Here is a 14,381-nt window from a genome sequence, read left to right on the forward strand (position 1 = left end):
CATCCAATTTCGTTGCACTTGTGCAATGTTGCACTAGTGTAATGACAATAAAGAATCTATCTATCTATCTATCTATCATCTATCTATCTATTTCTCTCTCTCGTTTTTCTCACACACTTCTTCATAACAGCCACAGATTAAAATCATCTAGCAGAGGAGACATGATGTGCTGCTATACAAAAGTCAGCGGAAGGCTAAATTAGGGGTATGATTAAAGGATAAAGACATTGTGGGCTCCACACAGTCCCCAGGTCACCTGGTGAATGCCACTGTGTTGTTTTACATTATATCTTTGACATAACTTATAATACTGAAAACCAGTGCAAAAAAACCCAACAACCCAAATGCCTAAGGCCTGCAGGTGAATCCCTCATATGCTTCCTTGCATCCGGCACCTGTTATGCATGTCTGAGAAGCCAGCTTTCGGAAACTTCTAGAAACAGCAGTTCTTCATTTGAGTAAAAAGTGGCAGGCGAAACAGGTTCACGCATTCCGGAGTGTGTAGCTTTTACCTCACGTGGGTTGAAACGTCCTACATATATTTATAGATTTACCTAGCAGCTGAGTTATGTGGAAGAAATCTACTAAAAATGCAATTTTCCCAAAAGGCCTAAGTCCTGCACAGCCTTCCAAAAAGATAGATTGTGCAAATAATGCCCCCCAGTCCATTTAGGCAGTCTATGCGAATGGTTATGCTTGGTATTGGGGGTGCTGATCTTTTCAAACGTCCGCGTGTCCTAGACTAACCACTTTCTTCTTGCAGAATGTTGAATGCTCTGAGAGAGAGCCCCACTGCTGGAGTGTTCGGTTCCAGAAAGTACAGTGTGTATTTCTAGAGAGGTCCATCCTACAAAGATGAGAATGAGAAATGTCTCTTTTGGGAGGAAACAAGTTCCTATGTTCTCTTGGCAGTCTGTGTGCTGACCGCGGTTTTCTTTACAGTACTTGAGGTTGGCAGTGCCTTGACTTTGGGGGCTGCTGGCTTCCTCTGCTTCTGACCGCTGGCTTGAAGGGGTTTCAGTCCCAGCATCTCACAGTATTTATTACATAGGTGGAGGACCTTGAACTGTTCAATAAATGAGATGGAGCAGTTACCTTTGAAACCTTTGTACCTGAAGAAGAAGAAGACAGACAGACAGGATTGAAACTTTTTGGTTTCTAAGAGAAATAGGCTACACCTCAATTGCTTTAGCTGAGATTCCTGAATTGCAGGGGGTTGGACTAGATGACCCTCAATGTCCCTTTCAGCTCTACAATTCTATGATTCTATGAAAATGACCAGCTTAACATCTAGCCTCAACAAAATACAATGGCATGTAGTAAAGGAGATTACAATTGGCACCATCGTCTATAGCAGAGGTAGCTAACCTTTTTGGAGCGCCAAGGGCCACACTGACCCACTGTCAACCCTTGGAGGGCTGTATGTCAAAGTGGGAGTAGACAAAGTGCTAAAGTAGGCATGGCAAGTACTGAAGTTCTCAAGACAGCCTTCCGAAAGACATTAATCCAGTGGGAGAGATTTAAACATGACCTTCATTCTTTCATTGAAATTAAAGGATTTCATGCACTTACACTTGATAAATTGTGTCCTCTGCTTTCGAAAAGAAGGAAAGGTGAAAAAGAGACTCAGAATCCCACCCCCCACTGTACTTATGCAGAACTGCACAGACAACATGAGGGATTGTTGCTCACATAACCACAAATAATAGTTTGCCTTTCATTAAAAGCACTATGTATTTATTTATACCTACACCAGTGTTTAACTTTCAATAAATAACTTTACAGATATCTTACAAGAGCTAAACATTCATTTATTCATTCATGTCCTGCCGTTCCTCCTGAAGGAGCCCAGTTTGGGAAATCAAAAGTGCATTTGTAAAGCCCCCAGTTCAAACTGAATCATGCTGCAGAAACGCTGCTTGCTCCTTTCTAGAGTTCAACCCAGGTTAGAAAACCTCACCCTGATTATCTCCTTTTTCTTTTCTTCCTCTTTTTTTTTGGGGGGGGGGAGAGTAGTTCAGGTACATTCACCTGACAGAATCAGGGGAAACAGCACAATGATATGAGGGGAACTGTACAAAATATTATCCTGTATCATGACTGAGGGTGCCATATAATTCTTACAGGTTTTTTTATGGTGTTAACAACTGCGAGGAATTCTCATCTCTGTTCAGCCTGCCAGCCTGGTTTTAATAAAAATGCTAACAGTTCCCACCCACCCCCGTGTTTTATTTCCTTGGGTAGGACAGGCCTGTCATTTTGAACAGCCTTTACTGAATGCAGCTCACCCTAGGAGGTGTCAGTGACAAGGGACCTGCAAATACCCATGCGTGCCCATGGATTCCTCTACCTCCAACCTCAGCCCTAATTATAATAAACAACCTCTTAAACTTTAACATTTTAAAGCAGTGAATACGCCTCCCTTCCATTCTCTTGAATGCCGACTGAAAAGGCTTCAACATCAAAAGTCGTGATTCCTGAGCATCTGTAATCCTGCGCAGTGAAAAGCCACTTAGAAACACATCCTTATGCCAGACCATGATGGAACATGTAATTCCACCCTGGAATTGGAAACGGCTCTTTGACTGATTGCACAGATCTTAATGTTTTTCAAACATACCTTCAGCGTAATGCATTTTATAGGCTCTGCTGCTTTTCTTGCACTCCCACACACGTTTGGTGATGATCTTAGCGATGATGACACTGATGTGAAGCTATTACTGGTGCTGATTGAAAGCCTAAACCATTTTGTGACGCTCCCATCCAGAGCGCGTGAGTCCATAATGCACAGCCACAACCCCCCCAAAAAGGCTATTTCAAGAGCTGGAAATGGGGCAGAAGAGGGTGACCAAACAGATCAAGGGGCTTGAGCAACACTCCTCTGCAAAAAATGGTTGCAATGTATGGCTTCTTTATAGCTCGGGGGGGGGGGGGAGGGAAAAGGAGAGAACACAGCAGAGGTGTACAAAATTAAGCACAGTGCAGACAAAACAGATAGAGGGTTCTCCTCATAATGCTAGAACCCAATAGGGTCATCCAACAAAACCAAATGTTGTGAGATTCAGGATGGACAAAGAGGAATGACTTATTCACTCAGCACACCATTAAATCTGTGGGCATCGCTACCACAAGATACAGTGATGGCCATCAACCAGGTGATTAGGCACATTCCTGCAGGGTAAGGTTATCAGTGGTCACGCGTAATGATGGCTGTGTATTATGTCATGATGGAGGCAGCATATGGAGGAGGAACCCACAGCTTCCCAAGCAGACCCACCCACGCCAACCTATGTCGACCCTTTAGTCCCCCTTAGAATCAGCAGCCATGAGGAAAACCAGCACTGTTTCTGTCTATTTTTAAAGAACCTTCCCCACCCCCACCCCCATTTTATAATACTCCATCTGCTCAAAGCCTGGAGCAGCTGGTGTGCAGGTCTTTTGCTGCTTTGAATCGGATAAAGTAAGTCCTCATAGAAGGGACAGAGCTTGATGGCATTCCCTTGCTCAAGAGGGAATTCTACAGGGGAAAACATGGCTGCCTCCCCCAGTTTTTCCCAGAGGGGCAGCCATGTTTGGTCCTTTATGACAAACAGCTGAAATACACTGTTTATTACCCCAGGCTTTTGCCATCTAGTCTTTTTAAGCTGCTTCTAAGAGACCACCCTCAACAACTCACTTTTCTGAGTTAGTGGCTCCTTCTTCTACATATCTATTAGAAATAGGAGTTACTGGTGCCAAAGGACCATCAACAAGGCTCCTGGACTCTCATCACTAATAATTAGCCATAACCTGGCCCAACCTAGGCAAACATCATTCGGTTTTCACATTTATGGTCCCCAACTCATATTACCTCATGGTAATGAAGCCACGTGGCAGCTTCCCACATGATAAAGGTAATTTCAGGATCCCAGACCATGTGAAAGGAACCTCCTGCCACTCTGCGAGCGATAAATCAGTTTCCCGCAGGGGCAACACTGGTATGAAGAGCAACTGCACAACAGTTATCCCGTGTATCCTGGGCTTCCAACATTAAATTTCAGGGCAAGCCCTACCATTAGGTAGACTGAGGCAGTTGCCTTTGATGGCTAGTGCAGGAGGCAGGGATTAGTGCAAGGTGCTGGAGGGCCGAGTCGTGTGTGCCATGCCCTGTGCCCTTAATCTATTGCCCTCAAATGCAGTAGAAAATGCTGCCCTACTGATAGTGCTGTTGTTGTGTTTTTTTAATCAGTTGCTGGCCCAGTTAACCACTATATATGGAACAGTGGAGGCAGTCTTGTCCTTCACCTCAGACAGCAATATGTGTTGAGCCAAGACCTGTAGGTGTTGTGAGATGGAGCCATGCTGCAGTGACTCCCATGTGAGAAGATGAGAGGCTATGGCTCCTCCAAAACCGTATCAGAAACTCACAGGCCCACATACTGTTTTAGTCACCAAGCCATTGTAACCATGTTAAAAAGGGGTGGCCAGAAACACCGGCCTTTTGTTTCTGTTTTGTTTTTTGGCAAAGGAAAATCTTATTCATTTCCAGCCTTTCACATTCAGCCCAAGTTTTGCTTTAGCACTTGCAAAGCTGTCTGCTGACCACACTCTACCTTTTGTTTAGGCCTAGCAGAGTGGGCTTGATTAAATATTTGATTAACAAAGGCTAATTTCATTGGCTTAGATTCTCCAGAGGACTGAACAGGGATTTTTTAAAAGTTTGTGTGTATGAGAGAGACGCAGAGAGAGTAAAGTGTGCCCTCTACTGAGTTGGAACTATATTGCAAATAATTACTGTAACGAGAACATTGTGACGGGAAACTGACATTACTATTACGATTACGATTGCTATCATCTACTGTGAAGGATGAAAGCGGGTTATAATAAAAATATAAAACTCATTAATGTTCAAGTCAGCAACTGGGGGAGGAAACCACAAGTAGCAGGATTAACGGAGCAATCTTCTACTCAAATGGTGCCAGGCCAGGAGGAGGTATATGCTGCTCCTATGTGAGCAGGAAGGCCATCCTAGGAGACTGTGCTGCCTGAGGTCAAGATGGTGCCTCCTCATCATTCCATGTTCAGAAGCCAACTGGTCTGGCAAGTTAATTCTTATTTCAAGACAGGATAGTGTTCTCCAGTGGGATGGGTTAGGGCCCCAGGACAGGGAGCTGTGTGCTATATGCAGCTCTGTTCACCAAAAGAGGATGTGGGGCTCAGGAGCAACAGCCAGAGGCCTACCACAGCTGCCTCTCATCACCTGCTGCCTGAGGCAGCCATCTCACTCTGCCTAATGGTAGGGCCAGCCCTGGTCAGTGGAATGGATGGAAGGAAGGGGGGAAGACACAACCCAGAAAATACAGAGAGAGACAGACAGACAGACAGACAGACAGACAGACAGAAGCATAAAAACAATAGGACTCCCTCAGTGTCTGCCTACCAATTCTGTTGAACAGCATCCCTGTTGAGACGTTTTTGCATTGGCAAGCTTTGCTAGTGGGGTGAAAAGGTCTCTGTTTTAGGTCTTCGTTTTGTTCTGTTTTTAAACCTACCCTCAACTGTGGTTTTTTTTGGTACTATTTTAAATGGTATTTGCAGCTTTATTTTATGGCATGTTTATAAATAGTATGGGGACATATGGGGAAAGTGATTCACAAATTAATAAATAGTAATCGGGAACTGTATTTGCAATGATGCCCACATGCCTGCCCACACAAGGACGGAGCCAATAATAGGATAGTAAACACACAAACACACACACACACACCAGCACATATGCTTCCCCTCAGTACAGTCCTTCTTGCAACAGAGTTCAAGGGCCATTCAGGAAGGAAAATACTTTTTTCACAAGCAGTCAAAAGGAAAGGCCAAGACATGCAACAAGGGCAGCCATGGAAACATGTCAATTATCAGCAGCTACCTTTGTTGGCTCTGGTCTAGAAGCAGGAGGTGCGAAGTTTAACCTCCCCCACCCCCAGGAGGAGATGGGGGAAATGGCCGCACTCACTTTTTGCATGCCTGGACAAAACACTCTATACTGCAAGTTCCACAGAGTGGTTGCCTACCCTCTCAGCCACGTATCAGACATATAGGACATTTGCCTTCCCACAACCCTAAGATTCAATCACTGACACCAGGAGCACAAATGAGGCAGGGGGAGCCAGGCGGAAAAGGCTCATGTTTCACATGAAGGAGAACCCAGACTCAAACCCAAGGTGCAACCCTGCACTAATCAAGAGATGAGCACCTTCCCACCATCATTCAGACTCAGTTGACTGGATCAAGAGGGAGACTGCATGGGCCAAAAGCCAGGCTTTTGCAAAGTTCATACCATGATGCATAAACAAAGGCTACAGTCGGCATCATCTGTAAGGTAAACGTAAAGGGACCCCTGACCATTAGGTCCAGTCGTGGCCAACTCTGGGGTTGCAGCGCTCAGCTCACTTTATTGGCCGAGGGAGCCAGCATACAGCTTCCGGGTCATGTGGCCAGCATGACTAAGCCGCTTCTGGCGAACCAGAGCAGCGCACGGAAACGCCGTTTACCTTCCCGCCAGAGTGGTACCTATTTATCTACTTGTACTTTGACATGCTTTCAAACTGCTAGGTGGGCAGGAGCAGGGACCAAGCAACGGGAGCTCACCCCGTCGCGGGGATTCGAACTGCCCACCTTCTGATCGGCAAGTCCTAGGCTCTGTGGTTTAACCCACAGCACCACCCGCGTCTGGCATCATCTGTACCCTGCTCTTAATCTTAAGAGACATGCCACAAAATGAAAATACAACCCCAGAAGCTCAACACTGTACTTGCTAGAGGCTGACTGAGTATTACACAGTAATCAAATAGCCCCAGTTTTTTTAATTTTTAAAGTCAACATCATCCTGTAAGAGCTGCTGAAGCAAGGAACTGTTTGATCAAAAAACTCCAGCACATCTTGCAAGATATGCAACCAAATTTGGTGCTATTTGGTTTGCAAATTGCTACTTTGAAAACGGTTTCATTCAATTTCTGTTGTGTTTTCATATACGGATACCGTAATGCGAGTGGATTTGTCTCACCATCATTATTCAAGGCATCGGGGACAGGAGAAGAGGTGTTTGCAAAGGGCTACAGATGGCGAGAGAACCATCAGCAAAGTAGGTTCCTTTAACATTGTTAAATATGATATGAGAGATAATTTATAGGTTAGGAGAGCAGGGTACTTGTGGCTGATATTCCCCACAGCTTCTTTCCACACAAGTCAGTAAACGTCAAAATCCAGTATTCATTTGGGGCAGGTGAATTAGCATAGCACTCAGCTCCTCAGGGAGGTCTGTTTCTCTTGAGACCAATTTAGAAATCAGAGGTGTGTCACAGAGCTTATTGTGAGAATCCCCACATAGGTGCACCTCATAGGAGGGTCCACAGCAAAGCTCCCAAGCAGAGTCTAAAAATGAAAGTATCTGTGTTGCTTTTATACACAGTGCAAGATATACACCAGTAAGCTTTAGACAATTTTATCCTAGTCAGTATGTGCATTGAACTAAAAATGTTTTTATACACAGTGGTACCTCGGAAGTCGAACAGAATCCGTTCCAGAAGTCCGTTCAACTTCCAAAACATTTGGAAACCAAGGTGCAGCTTCCGATTGGCTGCAGGAAGTTCCTGCAGCCAATCGGAAGCCACGGAAGTCACATTGGACGTTCAGGTTCCAAAGAACGTTCGCAAACTGGAACACTCACTTCCAGATTTGTGGCGTTCAGGAGCCAAAACATTCGACTGTATGAACATGTAGTAGTTTTTTATTGCTATATATATGCAATTGTTTTAACAGGTTTTTGTTAATATATGCAACATAGGAAATGAAATAAATAATAACATTTAAACCTGAGGAGTTTGCCAAAGCCAAAATCTCACTTGTATTTTTGCAATCCCTCTATTTAAATTTGAATGCATCCTCTGTTCAGTTTGGGACACAGTTTGCATTCCTGTGATGTGAACAATTCTGCCATAAACTTTCTTTAAAACACACACAACTGTGGCTAAAATATTGCTGAGAACCAACAGCATTCTTTTCCAGTCACGTAGTATCTTCCCAGAATTCTTTCCACTGTCTTAGGAAAAGATTAATGGGATTTGGCCATTGCAGGAAATATTGTGCAGAATATTAATCAGTGCGATCTTCTGCAACACATATTGTATGCTCATTAAAACCGTATATCGTCAAAAGGAAGAAAATAAATGGTCATGAATTATTCAAAGTGCTTTGCCTTAATGGCATTTTATAAACTTGTGAACTTACATCAAGACATTAGAGTATCTTTTCTCCCCACTCAAAATCTACCAAGAATACAAGGCAGATGAAAAAAAGGTAATGACCGCAAGAATTAAAAACATTCAAAACTGGAAAAATATGCACTGGGATAGTGAATTAAGTTTTTTTAAAAGATTTCCGTGTTTACTTACTTTAAAAACAAAACAAAAAAACCAACAACTTATAACCTACTTAATTTTCATAATAAAGTTAAGTTGGCCAAAAAGAAATCAAAATGTCACAACAGTATTGAAATATATCGCAACCCTCAATTTGAACACAAAGTCTATATATTAGGAACCCTGCCAATGGCTCCTAGTTACAATACCTCAGAGGCATTAAGCCCCTCAATACTAGCTGCTGGGAATCACAGGTAGGCAGAGTGCTGTTGTGCTGTGGCTCTCAGTAAGTGAGACTGAGAAGGTCTTCTGCCTGAAGTCTTGGACAGTTGCTGCATTAAGCAGGCCTGCCCCATCCATGAGACAAGGTGAGGCGACTGCCTCAGGCGGCAGGATCCACAGGGGCAGCAGATCTGGCTTCCAAGGAATGCACCACTCGGTGCTGCTGATGCCACGGTGGCAGCGACAGCTGCGGCACACTCATTGGAGGATGGATCTGTCTTCATCCCAGTAGCCCCGCCCCCTGCAATGCTGCCTCTGCAGTGGCCTCTCAGCAAATAGGGAACACTGTTGGTCTCCACACACACTTGTTCCTGATGTAGATCTTCACACACCCCTTCTTCCCTGGGAGGCATTTTGTGGCTTGCGCAGGTGCCAAAATGTCTTGGGCCAGCCCTGGCATTAAGTGAGTAATCCTCTCATAAGGAAGAGGTTGCACTACCATCAGAAAGGACTTAGGTCTCTGGTTGAATGGCTATCTTCCCTCCTCCTCCGTTGCTGTGTACTGTAGTTACGTGATGCAGTTATGCTATTCTGATAATTGGTTGCTTTGTGGTTTTTATGTTATGGTTGTAATTACACATTTTTTTATTTATTTTAAATGTCTTTTTGTATCTTGCCCTGACACCATTTGATGAGTAGCTGGCTATAAATACAAATCCTAATAACTAACACTAATAAATATATAAACAAACGAGCAAACAAGAGACCACATTAGTCCACCATTACTCTTTTAAAAAATGCAGAAGTACATGTTGAAGGCAAGAAAATGGAAAGATCCTCTGTGGAATCATGTTGTTTTGCATTTCAGGTGGCTCCTAGTTTCTAACTATGTAGTTGATGGGTTGAATTTTCTTATCCACCCACCTCTGCTTTCACTTGCAAATTAGCATCGTGATTCTCAGTGATTTGCATGATATGGTACTCTGGGCAATTTATATTTAAAGACAAAGCAGACCATTCTGAGCAGGCTGCATTACATCATTGTTTCAGTTTCCTTCCAGCAATGTAAACATTTCCTTTTTCTTTCCTAGTACAGTACATTATTTTATTCTCTCCGCACCCAGCTAGTTTTTCTTGAAGAAAATATTCATAGCCACTATGGATCATTTAAAAATATCTTTCCTATCTCCTTTCTTATCTAGAAGAATTTATGTTGAATACATCTTGTCCCCTATTTTACTTTTTTACAGCATGTATGCAAATTGCTGGACCTAAGCAGACTCTTGGAAGCATATAGAAGATGAAGTCTTTTAGGAGTAACCAAAGCAAGGAAAGGATGAAATGAATTTTCCCATGCAACTAGGGTTCTGAACCTTTAGCATAACATGCCACCTCTTGTTTAAATTCATAAAAATGTATTTTAAAAAACCCACCCACACAATTTGTTTTCATAGAATTCCAACAGATCATTTCTTGGTTTAATGGTTTGTTACCTTCGCACATCACTTCCCCCTTAATGCTTCCCTTTTATCAAGGAAGCTCTTGATTCACCCTATACTGGCTAACACAGCAAAACTGCATAAAGTATGTGGGTAGAGTTGAGTTTGTGCATTCTGCGCCAGTGAGGTCTGCACTGATATTAACTCTAATATTGTGAGCTCTACATTGGTGAGCCCTGATAATGGATTTGAGCAGAATAATACTACTATATCCTTTGGCTGCTGCTACACACACACACACACACACACACACACCTGTTAGGAAGAATGATGGTTTGTTCCCAGATGGGTTAGGTGGAACATGATATTGTATGGGGGGTGGGGGACAACCAAGAGTGTCTGCAGTGTGTTTATCACTCCCTCTCCCAGAAGCAAACCAATGAGCCCTTTCAAAAGGAAGGTTCCATTAACATTTTATCCACCAGAAGAAGTCAGCAAGAAAGCCCTACTGAAATGCATTTTGCTTTTAAGAGCTGTGGCATAAAATGGATGCTGCGTGCTGCAACCTTCTCTATTAAGTTTGCAACATCACAAGGCTGAGACAACAATGGGGGGGGGGGAAACCAGGTCATTAAAAAATGGCGCTGCTTCACTCACCCTTTGGCCTGTGTTGCTATGCCAACGTCGGTTAGTTTCATTCCTACACCTACAAAATAAAACAGCAAGCCGGGATCACACAGGGGTATTTCATGTATAGAAAAGCGTTATATATTAATGCAGTTTTTATTGGCTTCACTGCTGATTACAGATGCTATCCATCACACTCTCTGTATATACCGTCACAAATATTTCATTGCTGCAAGGCAGGCTATTCATTCAGCACTGTCATTGAATATAGGTCTACTCTGGAGCATCTCTTCCTCTTAAGGCTTATCTACACCTTTTGCCCCACTACTGTGCCTCTTGATGAGCTGCTTCAGCTCAGGAAGACTTTTTGGATCTGACCCTCCACTCTTTGTTCGGTTCTGGTGTCCCAATAAAGATCTGCAGTGGGGATCCTGAATCCGCAAAGATCACAACTCACAGGGTGGAATGCAGTTGAGTGTTTATTTATTGCGTTTTTACTCTGCCCTTCCTCCAAGGAGATTCGACTGGGGCATGTGGTTCTCTGCCTTCCTCTTTTTGTGTGAGATACCTAGATGATGGTAAGACACAAAGGAACGGGCCAAGGTCACACAATGATCACCATGGCCAAGTGAGCTCCACAGAACTTCACCTCCTTCTGTTGCAATCACAGAAGTTGTCCCATGCATAGAATGATTTAGTTCAGAATAGTCCAATGTGTGGCTTGAGGGCCACACATGGCCCTCGGCAACATTTGACACGCACAGACCTCACACTGCCTTCCAAAAGCTGGGGAAGGAGGCACTGGGCTTTGGGAAGGAGGCATGAGGGCTCTTGACAGGGTCCTAGAACCATTCCTCTTCCTTCCCAAAGCCTAGTTGCACTTTCCCAGCTTGGGGAAGAAGGTGGGAGGGCTATAGGACCCTCCCACCTCCTTCCCAAAGCCCAGCACCTCACTTAGGGGGCTATGGGAAGGCAGTGCAAGGACTGAGGATGTGCATCAAAGTTTGGCCTTGCTCCCCCACCCTCACACGGCAAGGCAGTGTGCAGCTGCATTTTCCAGGTTGAAAATGGTGGCCCACTTGGTATGAAAAGTTGGACTGTGCTGATTTGGTTGGTCGCAAGCCATTATCCCCATTGCACCTCGGTGAGGCCTGCTCACAGGCAGAGAGGCATTGAAATCCTGCAGTTCCAACATTGCATTGCTGAAACCTCTTTTTTGCCAAAATGTGACTAGTACAAGACACACTCAGTAATGCAGTTAGGTAATTTTAGACTGTGGACTTAACTATCTCAGAGCAGCCACAACATGGACTGCAGCTGAATGTGGGCCAGTCATTGCACGTTGGGGGAATGTGGGCAGGCAAGTGGTTCCAGCCATGCCCAATCACTGGCAGCAGCTTCAACTCAGCAGTGCCACAGGTGAGAATGGCTCTGTGAGCACACCAAAGAGAGTGCAGGCATTCCCAGGCCAGCCCATTCACTGCCAGTAGCCATAGGAGAGAAGCTCAGTCAACAACTGAAGCAGCAGCTCTCAGCCCAGCCCACTGTGCACAACCCAATTGCTGCCTGCACCAGTAAAACTTCTGCTGTGCTGGCAGAGGGCTTGTTTCCCTTGGGAGTACACCCAGCTGAGCTTGTGTGCCAAAGTCTGAACCTAACAATAAGACCTTGTGAAGAGTAACAGATGAGCTGAAATGAACACTGCACATTTCTTTTTTGAAAAAGAATCTATAATGCTTTCTATCCTCTTTTCAAACCGGTTACCAGCAGTGGAAAAATGTAGGAATTTCTTGCTGCATTTGTTATATTAGTTGAATATAGCACCATTGTGGAAGCTGAATACTTGCCACAGCAGGTAGATAATTCATTTCTTTCCTCTGACAGGAGGTAACACATTCTGAATAAAAAGCGCTGCAGCCTTGAGGAGGCTGGAGAAAAGGAAATATCCATAAATCTTTTGACAGGAGCTCTACTTTAGTCGGTGATGTACTGTACCTGCAGGCATCCAGCCTGCAGCAGCTACTGAAGGGGTGACCTGATCATGGGTTAGTCACACTTTCAGCTTACAAACCTCTACCCAACTTGGGCCCAGGGCAAGAGTCACAGGAAAAACCAGCTGAGCACCAACTGCAACAATAGACTGTGGGAGGGAGGGTTACCAAACTCTTTGTTCTTCCATGTGAACCCGACCAGGAAGGTGAAGTGTAGGTGGGTTCCCAGGAGGCAGGACACAGCAAGAACCTTTATTGAACTACATAACTGGGAAACAGGGACAAAGCAACTGCTTATATACATTCCTGAAAGCCCGGGCCACTCCCACTCCCAACGTGATGGGCTGTCTAAACTTCCAAACTGCGAATCACGTGGGTCACGTGATGTCTGACGTTTATAGAAGCTTCCAGGTTAAACTTAGTTACTGTTCTAAGTGCCACCCTCCATTGAGGGGGGCCTCCTCCCCACCATACGGAACAGCAAAAAACACACACACACAAACACACAAATGGAACCTGCTCTGCTTCTGTGCTGGTAATAGAGCAGAGGAAGCTCCTTCCTTTGTAGCTTCTGGCTAACAAAAAAGGAATGCAGTGCTCTATCCCTTCTTTGACACCCAGATGGAATTTCAAGCTTTGGGAAGAATGCCTGAAGGTAGAAGAATTCACTTCCATGCTTGTGCACCCCTAATTTTCATCATACTACACAGTAGCAGCCCAGTTGTTGGGTGGAGCTGCAGAGAGGCCTCCCCAACACCAGCCTTTCTGCAGCTTATTTGGACAGGGCTGGGCAGTGGCAAGGTCTGAGCTGCATGGATACACTGGTGGAGCAGATCTATCCCTCCCACCAGTGTGGCTATGCAACCCTACCACTGCCATTCCACTCACCCATTGACACCAATGGTGGGAGGGTGGCATTACTGATACCGCAGATATGGGGACGGGGCTTTGTCTGTGAGATGAATGGTTTGCCTGACGTCAGCCAGTGAACCTCTGGCTGAAGTGAGGCTTGAACCAGGGACTTCATCGCTCACTTGTCAGCTGCTACACTTCCATCAGCTTGACATCTAACATGGCCATGTAGTGATGAGACGCTCACCTTGCATATCTGTTACAAGCAAGCTGCCACTGGTTCTCTCGTACACCCAGTGCTGAAAGGTGCAGCATTTCTGGCCAGCTTCCGAGTCTCTTCGCAGGAAGTTTATTTCTTTTCCATCCCTGATGGAGTATTTCACGAATTCTCCAATTAGCTCCTCTTCCACGGTCGCATAAGGGACGTTGTTCTTGGGCCGATGAACAAGGAAAATAGGAATGATTCTAAAATGAAAACCAATAAATAAGACAATGACACATTATAATCCTAGGCAGCGCTTAAGGCTGCACTCATGAGTCCATGCAGACTGCTGTATTTTTTTCTGTATGTTGTCTCTGAGACTGATGGCACATTATAAAATGCTGTCACTCCTGGGGGAACTGCTGTAAGATTTTCAACACGTGTAAAACGAACACTAAAGGGGCATGAGGGGGAGACCACATCAGGATTATGGTTAAATCAACTACATCTGTGTGGATTTTCCCTTTAAAAAAACACCTCTGCATGGAAATGGAACGGAACTTACCAGTCAACAGATGAAAAACAGAAATGAGCTAGATAAAGGCCATTCCACCCACCCCTAGTTCTTTGTAACATATAGTTTTCAGCTTCGGAAAAG

General features: G+C 44.5%; 1 protein-coding gene across 2 annotated transcripts in view; it reads right to left on the reverse strand.

The window, feature by feature from the left end:
- Positions 1–14,381, reverse strand: part of ALPK2 (alpha kinase 2) — a 64,458-nt gene that overhangs the window by 1,585 nt on the left and 48,492 nt on the right. For both annotated transcript variants that reach the window (XM_082241745.1, XM_082241746.1), the window contains exons 11-13: positions 13,769–13,986; positions 10,709–10,757; positions 135–1,112 (exon numbers count right to left, since the gene is read on the reverse strand). In XM_082241745.1, coding sequence (XP_082097871.1) covers positions 896–1,112; positions 10,709–10,757; positions 13,769–13,986 — 484 coding nt within the window. In that variant the 3' untranslated portion in view covers positions 135–895. The remainder of the gene's footprint in view (positions 1–134; positions 1,113–10,708; positions 10,758–13,768; positions 13,987–14,381) is intronic.

The sequence above is a fragment of the Podarcis vaucheri genome (assembly GCF_965113315.1).
Source record: "Podarcis vaucheri genome assembly, chromosome: 11".
In the NCBI taxonomy this organism is placed as follows: Eukaryota; Metazoa; Chordata; class Lepidosauria; order Squamata; family Lacertidae; genus Podarcis; species Podarcis vaucheri.